The sequence below is a fragment of the Ostrea edulis genome, chromosome 5 (genome assembly GCF_947568905.1).
Source record: "Ostrea edulis chromosome 5, xbOstEdul1.1, whole genome shotgun sequence".
Classification (NCBI taxonomy): domain Eukaryota; kingdom Metazoa; phylum Mollusca; class Bivalvia; order Ostreida; family Ostreidae; genus Ostrea; species Ostrea edulis.
Genome location: NC_079168.1, coordinates 64,582,546 through 64,605,908, shown reverse-complemented (window position 1 = coordinate 64,605,908; position 23,363 = coordinate 64,582,546). Strand labels below are relative to the sequence as shown.

Below are 23,363 nucleotides of genomic sequence, written 5' to 3'. Positions count from 1 at the left end.
TAGTGAGCATTTTGATTGGTTAAAAGTATTAATGAATATTAATGAGGGAGTAGTCCCAGGGAATTCCACTGATTTTGCAGGGAATAGTCCTGAGATAGGAGAATAGAGCATTTTCTAGGCAATAGTTTTACCATATTACTTTTACTTATCAGTGGGGGTGTAATAATATTCTTTATATGTCACTTTTTCGTTTATTTTGAATTATGTAAAATACTGCCTTGAATAATGATCCTGTCATAGTCACTACAGTATTGATTTCAATGTTTGTCTTATCGTGAAAAGAGTGAAAGTGAAACTATAGCAAACATAAAGTTGTATTTACTCAAGTCCTCGGTATAACTGTATTCAGCTATATTTACACTCAGTGGTAAAATTCTCTAAAGTTCATCCTGGAATTCAAGACATGGAAAAAAGAAAACGGAAAGAAAAAATTCTTAAACATGATTGTGCAAATTTAGAGCTGTTTATACAGAAAACAATGTCCTTATATTAAGATTTGTTTTATTTTAAGAATAAATTTATTATGTCATTGTCTTTTTTCACACATTGTATGCAGTAATTCTGCTTCAGACTTACAGGATGCACTCAGTCATTTGGAGTTAAAATATATATCTCTCCTGATCAATTAAAAGTAATGAAATTCAAGCAGTTGGGAAAATAATTAATTACCTCAAACAATGCACTTGAAAACTTTTGTACATCAATCAAACAGTGAGGTATGCTATTTGTGTACTGAAATAAGTAAACATAGTTCCCAGTTGATAAAATCTTATGTTATAGATATTATAAGAAGCCTTTATATATGTGCAGTGATGCTATTAAATTTGTATATCTCTCCTGTAATGAGCTATTAATCTATACAGACTCTTTCTTACAATCAAATGAACGATTTCACATGTAATTGGTTCCATTCAGTACGAAGAAGCATGAAGTGAAACTTTTTTCCATAATAGCACTTGTTTATTGAAAATATATATGTGCGTGTTGTTCCACCTGTACGGGTTTATCGTTGGCCCCGTCCTCCGTGTAAAGCCTGCAGAGGGCAGAGACATGGTCATTTTATGCTACGGTAAGCTGGATACACAAGGATAGTCTAGATTCATTTGTATCCACGCTTCACTAATTTTCTCACGGGAAAAGTGAAGTTTAAGAAATGACAGTGAGATCTAATGACTTAGAAGTTTTACCTATCCCGATGCCAACAGGTGACAGCAGGCTTCACCTGCACAAAACAAGTAGGCCTTTATGATGTACATGTTATATATTTCACACCTCAATAAGGCAAGGTTTGTATTTCAGGAGTCTGATTACCTTTATGAGGAATTCATTTCCCATATCTTTTACTTTTCTCGACTTCACAGTTGGAAAATGGAATCAGTAAATGTTCTGTATTGTATCAGCTTTTCACTTGTGAAGAAATAAACCCAACATATCCAGAGAAATTGTTTATTGAGGAAGGAAATGTTGATGAGGATTTCAAAAACGGAAACAATTTCATTCGAGCGAAAAGGCAATATTTGCAATATTGATACCTTTCATTCAATTTACAATATGTTGTGTGTAATTGTTTACAGAAATGATGAAGGTAATTCAAAAACAGTCTAGCTATTCAAAACATTAGCCATTGATCATAAAGGATTTTTTCTCGTTATAATGTTTACTCCTAACAAAAATGACCCAATGCAACTTTATTGATGGTGCTAAAACATCACAAAGCATATTGCTTGCGCCACACATCAAACATACATTCCGACATTCATGTATTTGAGAGAGCACACGGTCTCATTATCTTGGAAGTCTTTTTATATGTTTCAGAGACAGAGTACGGCAAAGTTATTAGATTTTTTCATAATTTGAAAATTAAGGGGTTAATGTAGCTCTTTAAAAATCTCTTTCATTTCAGTGCCACTTTTATAGTTCTGATCACTGGGTAGAAAACAACATTTTCAAAACATTCGTTTGAACCTGCATTATTTGAATAAAGACAGATTGATCACTTATCACACAGGTCGTTAATTCCATGATCGCCTCAGTCTCATCGGGACCACAGAATAAACTATGTTGGAGACTTGAAATACTGGGTATTATACAAAGGACCAATGAGTCCAGCAGGGTGATTAGCCACCTCGGTGATTAAATGTCTACATATAAGCAATGACGGAGCCTAAATACCAGGAGGGACTTACCAAGTCAAGAGAGAGATCAGTAGGGAGGAATGTTGATATAGTGTGGGAAAATCTCTAAAATCTGTCAGAAATGACAAGATTTAACCACCATTTCCTCCTGTGAATTAATTCTAAAGATGTACAGTGTCAAGTCAACGAATGCTCAAATACATAATGGCATAATAAGAATATCATCTTTGCATTCTAATTAAGCATACAGTTTATAATTAGCACATGGCACTATTTAGTCTTATAAAGAAAATTGAATTATTTGGGAAAAGTATACATGTAGATTGAGTATGAAATGTATGAAATATAAGCAAACGAAACTCATTAATAAGATAAAAAAAAATTATTCCTCAACAAGAGGTCATACTGCACACTCTATGTGTCTTTTCTTATGAAAATTTTTCTGGCATCGCAACCTAGTAAGTCGATATTTCTTCTGTTGTGGATCATTTGCCTTTATCTTCATCATGTTAGGGCCCATACAAATGGAAATCATTTCAAAGGGTTTCAGGGTCACTATTGAAATGACAAACCTGTGTGAGCCTGTCAGAAATCGGAGAATCACACAGACCAGCTCTCCTTACAGGTCAGGGGTCAAAACCCAAGTAAATATCACACCATGGCCACCAAAGCAAAGGCGAGCAAGATGAGTGCCAATTGGATTCTTGAAATTATTGTTATATATTTTGAAGGACTTGGCTTTTTCAAAAATTATTTTCTTGAATACGATTATTCATGTACATGTATCATATGTAAATTTAATGTATGAGAGAGAGAGGGAAAAGGGTTTGGGCAATAATCCTGCAACAGACAATGGTGCATTGTTTGTTGGTGAGAGAGTGAAAAATAGATACATAGAGACATAGAATTCAATGTCGCAAGTATATATAGATACGCCCAGTTACACGTGGTGAAAGCATTATGATACACTTGTGATACATGCAGCAAAAGAGCAAATATGATTTTGAAAGTGTGTCAAAAACACAGGTCGTACTTTGAAACTATTTTCATTTATATCTCTACAACCGTAGTTTTTTGTACACCTTTTTAATACCTTTTGGTTCATTTTATTTATAGAATACTATAATGTTGATATCTTTATTAAAATTCAAATAAGAAATTGAGCATATTGAGCCTTAACATATACTCGAAGACTAGTACATGTATGCTAATTTAAAAAAATTATTCCAACCACATTAACTCTGAGAAAGATTAAAATTGACTTATTTCATAACTCTCAATATGATCACATTATAATGTGAGTTTCTTTTCAGAATCCATTCAAATGCAGCGCATATATCACTGCATGAAGTGAACTGTTGGACCTATCTCCGCATTTGATATCAACTCCATACATTAGAACTGGGTCACAGATTTGAGTGCAAGGGCAAGGTCTAATTCTTCAAGGTACATGTATACTATAATACTTGTATATCAGGAATATAATTACTGATATGGTGAATTGTTATAAGTTCTTTATGGATGAAACCTGAGGAGTTTATACCAATCCTCTTTCTTTGTCTGTCAATTCCTTTGTCTGTCCATCTGTCTGTCAGTCCATCATTCAGTGAGTCTCAGTTTGAATTCTGCTTAGTTTTTGTTACACTTTGATATATTGATGAGAAACTTGCTGTGTAGTTTTTTGATTAACAACTGCAGAGTAAGTTTGATCACTTTCATCAGGTGTAACTCTCTTTTTTTTCCCCCAAGAATTTCAGCTTTTTTTTTTTTTTTATAAAATGTGTTTTCTGCAGGTTTTTTTTAACATGATGCTTTTGAGATACTGATACTTGCTATGTAGCTTTCTGGTTCACAACAAATAGCTGATTTTTGTCCTAATTTTACTCGCTTTTACAAGAGTTATCTCCCTTTGTATAAACTTTCCTCTGCGATTAGGGTGCTATTTAATAGGGGACATACAATGTCTTGGCATTATACTCTCAGAAGGTTTGTTTATGGTAAAATTATTTTTATTTTCCAAGACATTTGTAAAATCTTTCTCAATTTTTATTTTTTGTGAGGATCCAGGTTAGATAGGTATTCAGTATCCCTTGCTTGTCGTGAGAGGTGACTAAATGTGGTGGTCCTTCAGATGAGACTGCAAAATCCAAGATCCCATGTCACAGCAGGTGTGACACGATAAAGATCCCTCCCTGCTCAATGGCCATAAGCGACGAGCAAAGGCCTAAATTTTGCAGCCCTTCACCGGCAATGTTGATGTCTCCATATGTGTGAAAGATTCTCGAGAGGGACGTTAAACAATATTTAATCAATTATTATTGCTAGAAAAAGAATATGAAAAAACAAAACCAATGATTTTGTATGGCAACAAATTCTTCAAACTCCTCATTGAGTTCCATTCAATGTGATAATAAGTCAAATGAACAGATTAAGCGATTATCAGATAAATGAAGTCCATCCATCACCGAGTACCTGCTAACTTGAAACTTGTGTGTTAAGACTTCTTTAAAAATCAATATAAAATTCCACAAATTATCTCAAAGATGAAAGGTGAAGATAATGAACAGTGATCAATCTCATAACTCCTATAAGCAATACAAAATAGATAGTTGGGCAAACATGGACCCCTGGACCCACCAGAGGTGGGATCAGGTGCCTAGGAGGAGTAAGCATCCCTTGTCAACTGGTCACACCCGCTGTGAGCCCCATATCCTCATCAGGTAAACAGAGTTATCCGTAGTCAAAATCAGTGTGCCAAGAACAACCTAACATAGGGGAGGAACTGAATGTGTTGTTACATTGGGGAGGAAATGAATGTGTTGTTACATAGGGGAGGAACTGAATGTGTTGTTACATTGGGGAGGAAATGAATGTATTGTTACATAGGGAAGGAACTGAATGTGTTATTACATAGGGGAGGAACTGAATGTGTTGTTACATAGGGGAGGAACTGAATGTATTGTTACATAGGGGAGGAAATGAATGTATTGTTACATAGGAGAGGAACTGAATGTGTTATTACATAGGGGAGGAACTGAATGTGTTGTTACATAGGGGAGGAACTGAATGTGTTGTTACATTGGGGAGGAACTGAATGTGTTGTTACATAGGGGAGGAACTGAATGTGTTGTTACATTGGGGAGGAAATGAATGTGTTGTTACATAGGGGAGGAACTGAATGTGTTATTACATAGGGGAGGAACTGAATGTGTTGTTACATAGGGGAGGAACTGAATGTGTTGTTACATCATGTGAGGACCTTCAAGTTGTCATACTGTAGGTTTCCAAACCTTTGATATGCCATTATACAAATACAGTTCAAACCAACTCATTTCAATTACAGATATTTACTACCAATATAATTTAATCAAATATGTATGTGTTTGTCATTTAGAATTTTTAACATTATTCAAATCAAAACAAAGAAAGTATTTCAAATTTGATAATAAATTCTATGTGATAAATATTACATTCTGATATTTATTTAGTTTTATGGTAATTAACTCACAGTATCATGTGGAAAGATATTTTGTAAACAATACATCATTTGTACTTTTGTGAACAAATGGATTTTGAATCACAATATTAGCTTGTTATCAGAACCATAAATTAAATATTCAGATTTTAATGTCTGATTTTAATGATAGATCTTAAACAGACCAAATTTAAAACCACTTCACGAATATCATTAACGGTATGATAATACAATTTGAAGAAAACTGTAACAGAATAGTGCAGTGTAATCTGTAGAACTTCCCCGAGGATAGACGGTTTTTTTCACGTTCACTTTCATAAATCATTTATGATGAGCAAAGGAAATGTGGGAAAATTGTGTAAACTACGATACTGTATGGTAATTTATGAAATTTCATTATTAGGACCCTTGAGAGTTCAGATTCTCATTATATAAATAAATAATGCATATGTGGGTGATTAGTTCTGGAATATCTGCTAGCAAATCTATTGGAGATTAAAACTGCAGTCAGCAAGGATTTAATCTGTATAGTTCCAGTATATTTAAGTTTAAATGATTCATTGCCTGTTGTGATGTATAAATTTCCAAAATGGCAAAAAAATTGTCCTTTGATTCATGCTCATGTACAGTCATATATCTATATAATTAAATAAATGTGGATATTGAAATTTTATCATAATTTCTGGACATCAATCTCAAGACAAATTTACTGTAAAATCTTCAACTAAACATGTTCAACAACTTGACATCTATTGAAGTCTGCTGTCTAAATAATTTTCAGCTAAAAGAATGATTAATAGTTATAATCTATCATGATTACAAATAGAAAGTAAACATAGCGGCCTTTGGAAAGGCCCCAAACTTGACATATATGTTCCTCAATTTAAGGAAGCACAATTTGTAATTAAAAAGAGTGAGGTGTCAGTCTAATGACTTGGAAGCGTGGGAAAAGTCAAATTTAACTCCAGGTAAAGTTATATGGCCCCAAGCCTCTCATGTGTGAAATTTACCTGTCGCAGGTTGACAAAAATGATAACTTAAAATTTCATTAAATCTGCTACCTTTCTGTGTGCTTGTGTTTTCTTAAGGAGAAATGCAATGAAAATATCTTAGATTTTGAAAATAAACATGGAAAATTACAAAATTGTTTTAAAATGGTTGAAATTTAAATAATTTAAATACAATCTGTAATTCAGACACAGAACCATGACATTTCTCAGTATTTTTTCATTGTCTGTGCATGATTTTAAAAAAAATGATTATCAATTTAATGGGGAAATGTTTTTTCATTGTCTGCATGATTTAAATAAAAATGATTATCAATTTAGTGGGAAATCAGTTTTTTGTTTTTTTTTAAACTTAAATATTTCAAGAGTTTGGATTTATGGAAATTCATTGTGGAAGAAAAATTTATTTATTCGTATCCCAAGACACATATATCAAATTGAACGATAAAAATTTTAAATGCACAAAAGAAATGGTCGTTAAAAATGAGAGTAACTGTGAGAGTTTGAGCAGGATGCCAGCCTGATGATAAAGTAGACTATAAAACACCAATGCTCAACAATAAGCAGTGAGAAGTAGCTGATGCTATTATTTGAGAGATATAATCTCCCGAAATGATAGCTTACACGAGGCACTTTCTCAAGACAGTCTCGCTTCAGAGAAAACCACATAATGAGTCAATTGACAGAGAGTTAAGCTGTCTGATGGCAACAACCACAAGCCATTTCATCCCCGATTTAAATGATATTGAACCATGTATATTTATTCACTCTATAAAAACTGATGGTGTACAAATAAAGTCCTATCTTTATGGCGACTTAAAAGGGTCATTTACTGGAATTGAAGATTATCTGTGGAAAAGACAATTAAATGGGTCATTACGAATGCTAATGTAATTCAAACCTCAAAAAAAAAAAATTCATCATAAATAAGATAAATATTTACTTCTTAGAAAATCCTAGTTACGACTTGGACAATAAAAACAAGTTAAACATACTGGTATATATGTAACAAGTGAATTAATTTTTGGAAAGTCCAAATTAGACGGTACAGTTTTTCTAAATTGCTTATATATTTAATTTGTTGGGATTTTAATTCAAATTGGGTAGTCCAACACAATCCATACCAATCTCCAGTTATCAATAAAACTTTTGTTTTCATTGGAAGTTGGAATATTTTTGTTCTGTTTGTCAATCTGTCTTAAACCTTGGTCATAACTAATGAAATGAAAAACAGAAACTTCATACTTGATGAATTTATAAGTCAAAACTAGATGAAAGATAAAAGCCAAGGTTAAGCTGGCTATAATTAGAAGACATAGTGTTTCACACATGTATCTAGACTAATTATTGTTAAATATTGAAATACCCTATTCAGTATTTAGTTTATTACACACATCACACAATATGACAAAATGGTAATTTTTTCTTCAAAATTTTGAAGAAAACAAAATCTTCAAACTCTTTTAAAAAGGAAAAACTTTTTTTTTTTACCTTTAAGTTTCATACAGAATATGATACTGATAGTTATAATTGACCATGTTCAATTCTTGTTCAAACAACATGATCAGCCTAGGATTAGAATAAAATTTAGCAAAGTGGGGTCAAACAGATAATTAGTACCATACCTGCAGTTTCCTTTTTTTAAGGAGAAAGAACACAAAATGCATGCATTTGTTCATGCTTGCATAACATCCCATAATTTGATTTAGCTGTAGAGATGTTGACCTACCTGCACTCTCCTGGGGAGTCACATGACCCATGGCTGCACCCTGTCTTGCATATGGCTAAAAGCAGAAAAAGCACACATGTAGGCAATATACAGCATTTATTTTGGGTGGTTATAGCAGTGCACCACTCAAGGACACATAGCACTGATTTTGATCTGGATTTAGAATCAAATGGGGGAGGGGGCAAAACTAAACACCTTAACAAAGTAAAGAGTGACAACATGAAATTTTAGTTCTCTTAATGAATACATATACAATGTACAAGATTTCTCCTCATGGTGGGAAGTTCAAATCTTTCTCATGGGTGAGGGTTCAAACCTCAGAACTCCAACCAGATGCAGACTTCACAAACCAATTCAATTTTCTGCAGGGATGCATTCAAAGTATTTTCTCAAGGGTGGGGATCAAAATGTCATATCTCTAACAGGAAAAGAGTTCTATAGAAGTCAAAATGCATCTTCTTTCAATAATAGTTACTGCTGGGAGGCCATTGGAGAAGAAAATTGAAGGAAACACTATATATTGTTCAATCCCATATATTTTTCTTGGGTCAAACTTTTGTAGCTTAAAATCATATACAACATTTTTTCTACAACTATTTTTTCATCTCCTTGATATGAAGAGTTCTTGTATGATTTTTGAAATGGGTTCAGATACTTTGTATATTGGCCTCGTTTAAATAGCTCAGTGGCTAGATCTGCAAAGGTCTTTGGGTTTGATCTCTTATTGATTCAAAGATTTTTCTCACTTCTTTGCTACAATAACTTAAAGTTGTGTTCTTGTATGCAATCTATGATACAGAAGAGTTGACTGTACATTTTACTTGCCACACCCAGGAACTATTAAAATATGCTTATTCTAAAACAGACCTGGTAATTTACCCCAAGTGCTTTTTTTATTATTATTTTTTTTATGTATTTATTAGTTTTTGCTGTAGAAATGAGAGAAGGTGCAAAGACAACTTTTTTGAGATTCAGAGGTCAAGGTCATAAAGACATTGAGTGATTCTGGGATTGTATGGCATAAAACCTTTAAAAAAATTGTTTGTTTTGCAGACTTTGGTGCAAATTAGTTAAAAATGAAACAAAAACACCTATGGAATGTTACATAATACACAATGATGACTTTAAAAATTGAGTGCAATAATTTCTGATGGCTTTGTGTATAGTGAAATTATACACATTGTGAGACACTTATGGAATAAATAAAACAATTCATATTAGGTCTAGACTCCCCCCTCCTTTAGGATACCCTGTCACCCCCCCCCCCCCCCCCCCCCCCCGCCTCCTTCCCTAGACCTGGTACTGACAGCACCTTATCTTTTAAATTATCAAATTTTCACATGTATTCTAATGAAGAAGCATTATAACAAAACAATTCTTGAAAGAAGATAAGATTATCATGTTATTCAAAACATTCCATACCTGAATTCTACTATTAAGGTTCTATTTTCCAGCAAGTGAAAAGCCAATCATTTTTAAAAGAGAAGATCAGATTACCAAACATGCCTCCAATTTGTTACTTTTTATGCTTTTGCAAAACTTCACTATATGTACATCATTCATCTGACATATATTGCATTATTGTGTGGGCAATTTATCGTAGTCTTACGCCATTGACAACTCCTATGATTAATGGATGTACAATGTCAATATTTCACAATTGCTTGCTGCAAATACCAGCAACAATCAATTTACAACTCAGAGGAAACTCTGGAGAAGATAATGCTTCTATCACCCTATTTGTGAAGAAGTTATAGAAATATAGTAAATATTGCGTCCTTTATGGCCATGTTACAGCGATAAGGGAGCCCTGATTGACAGATATCAATTACATAAAAATATCTTTACACGATAATGACTAATGAATACGGCAAACAATCGTTTTATATGATTTTGTTCCAGAGGAGTGCAGACAATTTAATACACTAATTTTTCTGTTGCCTGTGATCTAGGAATGTATTGTTTGTGTTACATTCTGTATATAGGTACATCTTTTAAGATCCCATTTGTAAAATTACATTCAGACACAGAAAAGAAAAGTAGGTCAAATTTGATTGGCAATCTACAACATACAAAATGTGAGTACTTTTTGTGAATGTTACATTTACATGTCACATACGCAGTTCTTGTCTAGAGACAGAGTGTCATAAGGTGTTTTACGTAATTGTGTACAAAAGTTGAATGACTTGTGACACATGGATGAAACACATAACTACTCTGTGTACTTCTCGCCTTCATAGCCTAGCTTACCTCATCCACACACAACAACATGCTACCCATAAGCAATTCCTCATTTCAATTTAATACCTCAGTGGAAGTCAAAATTATCCTGAATCTGTAGAGAAAGAGATTGAACTCTAATTGGTATATTCTAGAGATGAGTTTTTATAGTACTCGTTAAATGTAATTTACCTTTTTTTCTGCACCAATTATTGAATAACCTGCTACAACTTATACCTTAAAAAACACATTACTCAGGCAAAGTGTGCTGTTTCCTCAGTTAGCCCTGAAGAACTGACATAATTTCTTACCGGGGATGGAAACTTTTATCATATTGCATCTGTTACTATAAGTATCCCAGCCTTGCCCAACTTCTCTTTCATCAGTACACAAAGATTTGGCAGAATGCTGTGTTTAATTCACAAAATGCATAACACACCTGAAATTTTCCTTGGCCATGTGTAGGGAATCTTGTAATTATTAGAACAAGCTTCCAAATATCAGTAGATATGCTCAATTTGAGTGGGAAAATGGTGTAAATGTAACTAATTCTTCAGGCGTTAGAAAAAACAATTCACAAATTCCAGAAAACTAAATACCTTTTTCACAGTTGTTTCCCATCCATCCTTGCATGCACACCTTGTCTCCATTTCTGTCACAGTTATAGTGTCCGAAGTGATCGTTTCGGGGACGACAGAATTTGGTGCAGGTGGTGTTGTAGTAATGGTCATCACAAACCACACGGATTCTGTAAATGAGGCTGGCAGTTGGACCGTTGTGGGTGATTGTGTGCCAGTCTTGACCAGGCAGGATGATTCCGGAATGGGCAGCCCTCTCGATCAACTGACCACCATCTGGAATGGGCAGCCCTCTCGATCAACTGACCACCATCTGTAAATGGCAAGTACATATAAGTACTAGGACAGAGGGCATGAATGACAGGAATTAACAATCAACCTGATGCAGTTTGATGTGTTTATTTGTGTGTGCCATCAATGTCATAACAGATGGAGTATGATTAGAGTCTTTTGTTTTGTAAGGAATCTGGAAGGGGCCATTGTCCGAGAAGTCGAAACTCTGTTCAATCCAGAAGCACTCTTTCCATGGTTGCTGTATAAGCAAACATTTGTGAACTTTTAAACCATGAAGAAAACTGAAGTAAACAGGAGAGCACCTGATCAATGGGTTCGAGTTGCTCGATGATTACCTGGGGATGTCTTCTTTCAACAATATTGTCCATTGTATCTACAGAACACCCAACTCTCAGGTCTATGCACTTTAGAATATCATCTCTCAATGTTTTCTCGCCCATGTTATGTTGTATTGAAATACTTAATGTAAGTGAATATTGAAATATGAACCATTAATCAGGCAAATTACGAAAATAGCACATATTCACTCAATTTCAACATACCTACTAGACAGCCAAATAGTTGAAAAAAGAGAAGATTTAAATTATTTGTTGGACAGGTGCTTGTAAGCTAGCAATTCTTAACCATTTCTGACAGCTCTAATGCTGCTTACTGACATATAAAAGATGCAATACAGCATCTGTAACTTCAGAAGTTTTTATTTAACAGCCATTACAGTATTTTTAAAACAATCATCTAGCGGCTTGAAATGGGGAGACACAGAAGATGTTGCATTATCAAATCCAGCATCTGCCTTTACTCCCTCATTGCCTTAACATGTATATTACACTTAATCCCCAAGGCATCCAGTCTCCAAACTATATTCTCAGTATCAGGTGCTTATATAATGTCAGTCTGTCATGACAATGTTAGATATTGCTAGGAGTGAAATGAAATATATCTTGTTGACCTGGACATTATAACCTATGTCATAATATTATTTCATGCACCATGTATGTTAGCCACAGACCTGTAGTTACCATAGAGCTACCGTCTCACTGCTTTATATATTAAAAATTCTGGTGCATTGTATTGTATTGTGGGTTCTTCATTGGATATTGATAAAGTACAACCAATGTTTGTTGCTCATTGATATATATAGTATTAGTTGTGTAAATAGTATTTTACAGAGTGAACAGGCAAGGCGATCACCTCCTCCAATGCAACTTATTTTCATGGACTCAGTACTGTAAATGTATTACATTTGGCTATGTATTCTATTTAGAGCCTTTCATAGAAAACAGCTACCATTAATTCAATACTGTAAAACTATTACAATACATATGGCTGTGTGCGGAAAGCAGCAACTGTGAAATCAAGTACATCGCTAATTGTCTTGCATATTTATATCTTCCTATGTAACACACTGAGAAATTGCTAAATTAAATCTACGCTAATTTGTTGAAAAATCAATTTCTGCCAAATATCATATACACCCTACATATGTTACATTTGCAGTATTTGACCTTATGACCCCTGTAGAATACTATAAAACTAATAATGTTTTCACAAGATTGATTCTACAAGAAGATCATTATGTTATAAGGGGGGGGGGGGGGGGGGGGGGGGGGGGGGGTTAGATATTGGTGGGTATGTGGCAGAACACAAACATATATATTTGATTCTCCTAAACCAATCACATTTCATAAATTTCAGCAGACGGAATCAGTAGTGTCATATTTATTGTATCATGAATTAACACACAATATGAATACTGGCTAATATAAAAACACTTACAGTAACCAGGAAAGAGCCTAAACTTGCCATAACCTTACGCGTAACCGACTTTCTGTCACAAAACCTACACCAACAGTCAGCATTACAATTGTCACTTGTATTCAAGGAGCCTGGGCAAATAGAATTATTGTCCAGGAGATCTAAATAAAGCTTCCGTGTAATCAATGCTTAATTTAGTGAACTAATTAATTTCTATTAAAAAGAATGGATTAGATTTAGCAATATGTATTTGAATGCACTGTTTGATATTTAGTCTAAATCTAATTGGGTGAATTTATGGAACAAAATCAGACAATGTATTTTAAAGAATCTGTATGTGTGCCGTGAGCAACAAAGGATTCATTAAACAGGGTGATCAAATTATTGAAATCAGTTGTTTGCATGAAATTATTTTATCACATTTCTAATTGAAATTAAGAAGATTTGCATGAAATTGCATCTCATTTCAATGGAATGCTAAGATAAACTGCATGAATGTGTTGCATGTCCTCCGAATGTTCCAGCTCATCAAAGCTGTTGGTTCCTAAATTAAATGGGTGCTGATTAGATCTGGCCATGTCATTTAGTCTTTGTGAATGTGTATCACAACTGTCAAAGGAGATAAAATACCACTGCTTTTTTTGTCATGGGAGATAAGTATCAGAGGATGATAGAGATCTTTAAACCAAGAAGAACTGGCTGACTTGGGTGTTATTTTGACTGTCAAAAAGTGTAAAGGATCACAGAGGGCAATTGTCAACTATTAAAGGAAATTTTTTTTCTGAGAAAATGCGACTTCTGGGGTCTGATTTTCTCATGTTACGTATGAATGAGATTCCTATGGTTTTAGTTAATGTATCGTGATACATTGTTTCTTATTACAGCCCACTTGTATTTGAAGACATGTAAAGCAACACGGACAATAGAATAAAAGATGTGATGTAAACTGAAAAAGCTTGATATGGATGTGCGGAATTATCAATCCAACCAAGCACAAAGCAGTTTTAAGCATTGCACTTTATATCTATATACACATGTACTTAGAAAATACATGTAAAGGTGGGATTTCTCCCTTTAATCAATGGTTTTTGATTTACATTCAAATTTTGCTTTCTCATATATTTTTGATATTTTTAGAAAATACAAGGGCCTTTGTCCAGAGCTAGCCAAATCAAGTAATAGTGTAGCTGTTTTAGAAAAAAAAAATTAGGTCAAATGTTGTGCCCCTGGCATAATTATTGATAAATAAGTTTATTAACATATAACTATGATGAACTCGAAATCAATTTTCACAAGTGATCATGTAAAAATTATCACAGCATATGGTGTGTTATCTCCCCTTGTACCTCTTCAGACAAAGGGAGATAACCCTTTCTTTCAAGGGATTCATCAGATTAGGAAAGCCTACAGAACACAGCTTAGAAACATCAACATCAAAAGTGCATTTACTCATTTGCAATCACTTGTACCAAATCTCATTAATTATCAGTGGACTCAACACTTAAGTATGAGCACTAGTGTTTAGTGAGATTAAATTAATAAGGGAAATCAAAATGGGGGAGCCATGTGGTAACAGAAATTGTGGAGAATTGAATTCAAGATCTTTATCCAAACATTCAGCGCTGCGGTTCTTATACCTAACTGTTACACTGAAATATGCAAAAGACTTTTTCCACCAGTTTCTCAAGTGCAGAAAAAAGCAAGAAGATTCTGCCCGATATAAAAGATATTAATTTTGATGTCAAGTGGAAAGCAATCTGAACATGGCTGGAGCAGTAAATTGAAATGAGAGATGGTTTAATTTGGACACCTATGTCAATAAAAATAAGTTTATATGTTTTTTGATCTTTATATTGGTGTTTTATTTGAAATATTTCAACTCTTCTCTTATCAATATGCCTTCATAAACATGCAGAGCATAATTCATAGTGACAGCTTCTCGAAAGCTTCTTGGAAAATATATACCTTACAATTGAATGTTCCTTGATGTCTATAGAGAGAAGTGTATAGGGGGGGGGGGGGGGGATCATGTGAATGATTAATGGTCACAGAAAATATATATGTGCTTTAAAAATCAAATGAATGCACATTATTTAAATATATGAAACCTATGTATACACTAATCTCAATGCCAGTCATGATATTCCAGTGTGTAAAAGATATTTCCTACCAACATCTAACATTCTTAGATTTCATAGAACATTCCTAGTAAAATTATTTGCTGAAATCACAAAAAAAAAAAGCAATTTGTTGATGGTGATTGTTTTAATGTAAGAATATGCATGGTTTGGCATGCTCTCAAGAATGCATGGGAACAAATTGGTAAATAGATAAACTGTCTCTTTATCATTAGCAATCCCTCCATCTCTATGAATCCTAAAAAACCAACTATAGGTGAGGCTATCTAGAGGACAGGGAGTGGAAACATGGAGTTCCATTAGATTTTGTTTACCCCCATTATCTCCTAACCAGGGAACCACAAAACTGAGAATTTCCCAAACAGTTAAAAATCAAACAATCAATTTTTAAATTGAGAGGGGTGAACCTGTGGACAGCTGTTAGAAGATAAGGTTCACCATTTATCTGCTGAAAGGGGAAAAAGCATTAAAAACTGGAGAAGAGAAACTTGATAAACGAAAGGAAATGTTTAAATTTTCCATTGCTAAAAAGCCTGATCAAAAAACTTGCCTTTCTCAGGTAAAAAGAAAAAGTTAAATGGAGTTGTGATTTGGAAGTCTGGGAAAAACCTCACAACGATAAAAAGAGAAAGGTATATTATCTAGAGGCAAAAAAAAGTATGTTGGCAAAATTTTTACTACAAGGATACTATTTACTACAAGAAAAATACTTCTGCTGCTGATTAAATAATGGCTAATAGGCCTCCTGGTGTGTATTATGGCATCAAATACACGTCACAGATAAATTCAAGAGTCTCGGGATCCATCAGTTATATTTATGCTATCACACAATTTCATCAAAACTCTTCACTTTCTATAAAATCTTAATATTTTTTAGTTTTAATGTTTACTGGCATGACATAAAACCTGGGTAATTGTTTATGAAGTGATCTTCTGTTTCTTCTGTTCGAGATATCCAGGTAGTCTTATGCTAACAGAAAACGTCGAATGATAAGCAGTATTTACGAAGAACTAAGAAATTCCCTAATGTTTTTTATTACAGCAAAATGTTTTATCTTATGCATTATAAGCTATCATGATCAAAGCCCATAAAGTTTGTGATACAAAATGCATGGGAAAGAAAACATGGCAGCCATGAGACTAGGCTGCCAAAAGGCGGATTGCTGCCTGATTCAGCATCTGTTTGGCAGGTAGATACTGCATGAAGACAATGATTAATTTACACTCTATTTGCTTAAATGAGAGAACTGTACTTGTAAATGTTGCCTGACATGATGAAAATTCAGATTTCTGCAATGATACCACCTTTTTGTGTCTCTCTCTCAGCTATACATCCACAATGTGGGCTTTTCTTTACTAGTTATTTATACATGTATATATAAAGAAAGATCCATCATGACATTGATGATTGATCGGGTACTTTGAATGTTTTACATGTATGATTTAATTCTTTATCATAAATTTCACTCTGTTGGACTTTGTTTTTACCATTTTTTGATCAGATTTATAAATTGAAAAGTGACTGATGATTTCCAGTATGTGTGCACCTGTTGTTTTCCTTTTTAAGTATTTCATATTAAGACAACATTTCTTTAACTTCTTAGTATAAATCTTTATTAATTTTTTAAATGAGTTTTCACTTACGAGCCATTGTATCCTGGTCCCAAGCCTCCAGTATAAGTGTGTATGATCTCTACAAATAGAGAAAAAAAATGGAATAAGCTTAATCATGAAACTTTACATATAATTTGTTCAGTTTTGTGTGAGATTAACTCTCTGGTATTGATAAACTCATGGTAATCTGCATCGTGAAAGTGTTTGAGATAGAGTGCAGGAACTCAGTGAATAAGTACTTCCTGAAACTAAATGGTAAGCTCTTTCATGTCCAGTGGATGACAATGGAACATATATCGAAAGACTTTGATATGTTGAATGCAAGTATAAATTTACTTCCCTCAATAAACAGAAGCTGTACTACAAGGAATGCATTGAAACCCTGATAAATTCTGCTTCATCATGTTGAAATGATTTTTGAAACTACTTATCTTCAGCTAAAATCAATTGCTCACACATTCCAAAATGAACAGGTAAACAAGTTCAAGAAGTTGCTCAAAGAGCCGTGAGTAAGGCATTGTGATCTAATTAGATGGTTAATTATGGCAGACCTATATACATTTCTTCAAGTATTTGAAGAGATATAAGCTACAGAATTAGAGCAACTCCAGCCAGGAATATAATCAATGGAGTTGTGTGCTCTGCCAGAAGTTATGTCAGCAGACAAAATGGGGCACATGCTCGTGAGATGAGTTCTTATGAGTCTGCTGATGGAGCAGGACGTGCTGGGCTCCCATCAATTTGTTATCCAATCAACTCTGCTGGCTTGCTTTTCTTGGGGGGTTTTTTTTTAAAGAAGAAATTTTTGGAAAACTCGTAAGAATGAATTCTGTTTGAGTTGATTTTATGATTTGCGTGTATTCCAAAGCATTCATGTGTGTAAATTTTTTAGGGGATGGAAATGTTCATATTATTAAACTGTGTTTATCATGAAATGGTCATGTATGTTTATATGTATGTGTTTATTATCCAAGTAGTTACATTTTTTTGTGGAAAAATTAGAAAATTATTGATAAATGGAAAGTCTGACTCAACAATGTATATCTAATATAAGCCAATTTCTTTATTATCATTTTATCTCTTATATTGCTGTCATGATCATGAATGGTAGATATACCAGTGCGAGACACTTTAATCATTCATATGATAAAAGGTTGTTGAATGAATTTCAGATCACCATTTTGTAATGGAATCTCTTTGAAAATCCTTTGTAGAACCATAACATTTACGCATTAGTGATTGATAACGGATAAAGAAAGGGAATTAAGCAATTCGAATTTTCTTTAATAGGTATTGATAATACACCTTCTATGTACTTTTTAGGAACATATTAGTTTGTTGTTAATAGATTTTCAAATAAAAGCCTTTTTACATCAACATTGCTGTAATGTTCTATCAATTTCCACCTTCAAAAAATCAATGCATTTTAATGTTACAGAATCCACCAATTACGAATTGAAATTCTGGTGATAATTTCCGGAGAATTGACTGTGATCATTATAATATCGGCCGAGTTTCTTTAGACTGTTGATGACATTCCAATAATTGTTGTCTAAACTCTGCAATCCATCATCCTTTCGTCAGACAATAAGACGTATCCCTATAGTGGGAGTCATTTACTTTTCCCAGGGTTCATGATGACAACAATAACGCCATTAAGTGCACTTTAATTTGAACAACTTCCACTTGAGTCTTTTTGCTTGCAATGTACAAACTTTGGTCAAACCCTCTTCACTTTTTAAGTTGGATGAATTTGTAGCACCTATATGATTGCCTTCATGCAGAAAGGTGATGGATTCCATTAAAACTTCAAAAACATTATCAACTTTATCTAACAAAGTTTATCTTTATTCAATGGTTGTTCAACAAATCTCCCAATTCATACTGTTTCAGAATTGGACATGAAGTATTCAGTTTATATTATAATCTATTTCGGTGAGCCTCAGAACCCAGTGCACACAAAGACACTTTTAATGCATGTTGAACTCTTGACTCAAAGTTAATTGCTTTGTAGTAATTCCTACATATCTAATCTTCTTGTAAGTTTGGTTAATTTACTGAAAACCATACAAAACATAAGGCAAATACTGCAGAGGTAGCAAGGATTACTTCTTCAAAAGCTTCAGAGGAAACAGCAAATCCACTCTGGGTCCTGTGATGGACAGTTATGACTTGGGTATAGGGAGCTGATTTGGTGTTAATGGGACCATAATGATAGGTGATGGCCCCCCTAGGGACTTATCACTTCAACAGATAAGATGAGTCTGGACAGCTAAATAAATACTGTCTGGACACTGCTGGGCATTGCAGCAGTTCATTGGGAATCATTGTCTACCCATAGTGCACCAGTGTTACCATTGACAACAGCATGGAAACATTAGTGAAAGAAAATGTCAATATATGACAAATTTGTGATCACACTCAACCAAAATATAACATATGGTGGCTTATGCCGAATATTGTAAATGTGTCTTTGCAACCAAAAACGAATTGATTACGGTAGTGTTTTCAGCTTAAATGTTCAGAGGAAATAGAGTCATGCTATTTTCCAATTAACAATATGATCACCAAGATTGAAAACCTTGATCTTGGGGGAAAAATGCAAGTTAAGAGTTTCAAGCATATGCAGATAGCAGTCATCTTTAGCATTTTTCTGGAGGACTAAATATTAACATTGATAATCTTTATTAATGTTTGACATATGTCATCCATATTCTAATTCCACAGAAACAGTCATAAGAATCCCTTCCAGTTTCTTAATTCATTGAATCATAGACTCACACTGTTGATAAAGACAATTATGTCAACTACATTGTACCTCTCGATCTTGTTTTAGAACTACAAGGTAAAAGAATGATTTGATTTATAGCGAGTGATCTGTTTATTGTCCAGCCAGATGTGTTGATGACTAGCACAGATGGGAATGAGTTATCCAAATATACAAATTTAAACATATTTTTCTAGCCAGAGAAATTAGTAGTGATAAATATTATGGGGAAATGGCAGTCTCAGCGACACTGTTTATGCTCAGGCCATGCTTGGGATCAACAGTTCCAACATGTATCTCTGATGTAAGCCATATCTGGTCCTGTTTGGGATCAGCAGTTCTGGCCTTTCTTGGGATCAGCAGTTCTCTTGTCTGTGATATAAGCCATATCTGGCTTTGTTATTGTTTGGAATCAGCAGTTCCCTATATCTTTGATGTAAGCCATATAGCTGCCTTGTTTGGTATCAGCAGTTCTTTGCCATGTTTGGGATCAGCAATTCTCTTGACTAGCTGTGATGCAAACCATATCAGGTCTTGCTTGGGATATCAGCATGCAGTGATGGAATTGGAAAATCTGGCCTTACTTGTGATCAGCAGTACTGGCATGTCTGGGATCAACAGTTCCTATATCTGTGATGTAAACTGATATCTGGCCTTGTTTGGGATCAGCAGTTCCTATGTCTGTTGGAAGCCATCTGACCTTGTTTGGGATCAGCAGTGATGGAATTGCAAAATCTTGCCTTTGCTAGGGATCAGCAGTTCTCTTGCCTGTGGTGGAAGCCATGTTTAAGACTAAAATCTGTCCGACATTTGGCACCTTGTCATGAGAAAGTGCACAGTACAGCTACAGGCTCCCTCTGTCACCATGTATTGTCTCTCTCTTTGTAATCGGCATACTCTGTGACAATCCCGAGTTTTCTCTGCCAAAAATATTATCTTCCATGTCTTTGCGGGTTCAAGGAGGAATTACAAATATGTGCATAGTAATAAGTTATATAGCTCCACTGCTTTGTCAAAGTACCAGAATCCCCTACTAAAATAAGAATCTAATGTTTATTTTTTTTTCACCACATTATATTGTGTTGTCCAAGAATTTTTTAAAATTCAATTTTACATTGTGTTTCAAAGAATTTTACCTTGGTGCGTCAGTTATTATATCACATTATTAGCATATATCTTGATAACCCTTTTCTTCACAGTGGGAAAAGACTTATTGCTGCCAAAAAACTTTCTAATTAACATGCAGGATCTTTGTGCATTAAAAGCATATTTAAGATTTCTCAAGTTGTTTTGATTTGGTGAGTGTCATCGAGTATAAATTCCAGAAAACTCTGATGATACAGTGAGAGAGGCAATCATTTGAGGCAGTTGTATGGTCACATATTGGAGACAGTTTCATGAACCCCTGTCATCGTCCATGCCATAAATGTTGCATTCTGGCCACTTATGACGGACATACATACAAATTATATCTCTTAATTAATTGTGATATGATGATGGCTGATCAAACAGAATCCATACAGTGTGATATTTATATGATTGTACACCCTGTCTCTTGGCCAGCACACTATCTACTCTAATCTATACGGAAATAAGCAGAAGATGATTTAACTAATTATGACCCACATTTCTTGTAATTTTAGGCAATAAAGCATCTTATTATACCTATTAGTGTTGTGTGGATCGAGGAAATATCATCCAATTTTGTTGTAAAATATAAAAGGGTTGTGAATAATTTAGATGGTGATCAGCTCTATTTATGGTTTCAGATATTTAATGTGAATTGATGTTGGTAAGATTAAATTCAGGTCTCATATATTGAGTAGTGTTTTACAAGTTCAGATATACGCTGACAGAATAATGTTGCCTGATATTTCAAATAATAGAATTTTATAGATTATTGTGTGTGATAGCTGACTGAATATAATGTAAATACATTTAGATTTATAGGATGGATGTTCTCTATAGTAATTCTTCTCAATTCATGAAATCAAGAACCAATCCTACTTAAGCCATAGCAATTCATGGAAGGGGGTACTCTTCTATGTGAAATTTCTGAAAAGTGAGGAGTAAGTGGTACCCCCCCTCCCCCCCCCCCTCTCCCTTGATCCCCTCTGGCTGTGTGAAGAATTATACAGTGATCATTGTCATAAGAAAAACTGTTCATTATGTTACTACAAAATTTATATCTTTTTACAGATGAACATTGATTTTCACAAGATGTTGCCTTTAAATATGTTGCCTTCAAAATATTGAATGTATTATACATACATGCATTTATGTAATGAATTACTCTAGAACAGAACAAAACAGTAGGAAATGATTGTCATTGTCTCTACAGCGTTTTAGGTTCACATTCCTTCTCTGTGCGTTCTGCACTATGATTATAGATACATCTGTTGCCAAAATCTCAGTAATAAATGGTTAAATTGTCCTCTGAATTGCTATTGTAGGCCAATTCAATATAAGGCTTATTGTTTATGTCATATTTGGAATGCCCATATGTTGCCTCATAGCTCTGTCAGACTTCTTCACTTGGATTAACCTGAACGAACACAGCTGTAGTCTGCACCCTGTGGCTTCAGCCTCAATATTCCATCATTTATCACAACAAAGCCATTGATCTATTATGAGGGCAATTCCAATGTAACTAATGTATCTTTTTTGGAAACATCTGCATTTGAGGAACATTTTTCACTAAGTACATAGGTTATTGTATCTTGAACTATCAGAATAGTAAAAAAGGTCACTGCATTGTACCTCAATTAACTGAAAGGTCAGACAGGAAAGTCCTCTAGAAATTTCATTACTAGTGTCTTAGATTCATGAGAATAAAACAATATTCACAATTTGGAAAAGCTAGGACATCTTGAGGTGGAATACAAATAATAAATATCTGATTCTATGGAGTATCAATATTTTTTTTTTAAGAAACATGTCTATACACACTGCAATTTTTTTCTCAGAAAATATTTCAATGGTATAATAATATTGGTTTAAGATTTTGTAAGTTCACTAGGTTCAAAATAAAGTCCCTCAGAAAACATTTCATGGATGTTTTTATCAACAACATGCCTTAATTATTACAGATGGTTTAATATAATTTTAATTTATTTAATTTTTTTTTTACATTTTATATAATGTATTGAGAGCTCCAGTTGCAAATTTGTAGCACTATACATTTAATGGGTATATGATTTTTCAGGGGTGAATTAGCACTTCAAATATATATTTCTCAAACATTCATGCAATATGCACTGTTTATTATACCGAGTTCTCATACTTCAATGTTTTGTTCCCTTTACAACCAAATATCAGACTGGTTTTAATATCATGACATATAATTGTGATGTCATTTACTAACTTTTATTTTTAAAATTAAAAATTGGGATTTCAATAAAGATATGATTTTAAACCTCAATTAGATAAGTTCATAAATCTTATACAAATGTCATAATGAGTTTATATGACTGTTGTAAGACACACAATGTAATGATGAGTTTATATGACTGTTGTAAGACACAATGTAATGATGAGTTTATATGACTGTTGTAAGACACACAATGTAATGATGAGTTTATATGACTGTTGTAAGACATACAATGTAATAATGAGTTTATATGACTGTTGTAAGACACAATGTAATGATGA

At 33.8% G+C, this 23,363-nt stretch overlaps 1 protein-coding gene across 1 annotated transcript in view; it reads right to left on the bottom strand.

Annotated features, from left to right (window-relative positions):
- LOC125650351 (protein jagged-1b-like) overlaps positions 1 to 23,363 on the bottom strand; it is a 52,192-nt gene that overhangs the window by 18,007 nt on the left and 10,822 nt on the right. Inside the window, exons 2-4 of the mRNA XM_048878568.2 lie at positions 16,976 to 17,024; positions 11,166 to 11,420; positions 8,347 to 8,401 (exon numbers count right to left, since the gene is read on the bottom strand). Coding sequence (XP_048734525.1) covers positions 8,347 to 8,401; positions 11,166 to 11,420; positions 16,976 to 17,024 — 359 coding nt within the window. The remainder of the gene's footprint in view (positions 1 to 8,346; positions 8,402 to 11,165; positions 11,421 to 16,975; positions 17,025 to 23,363) is intronic.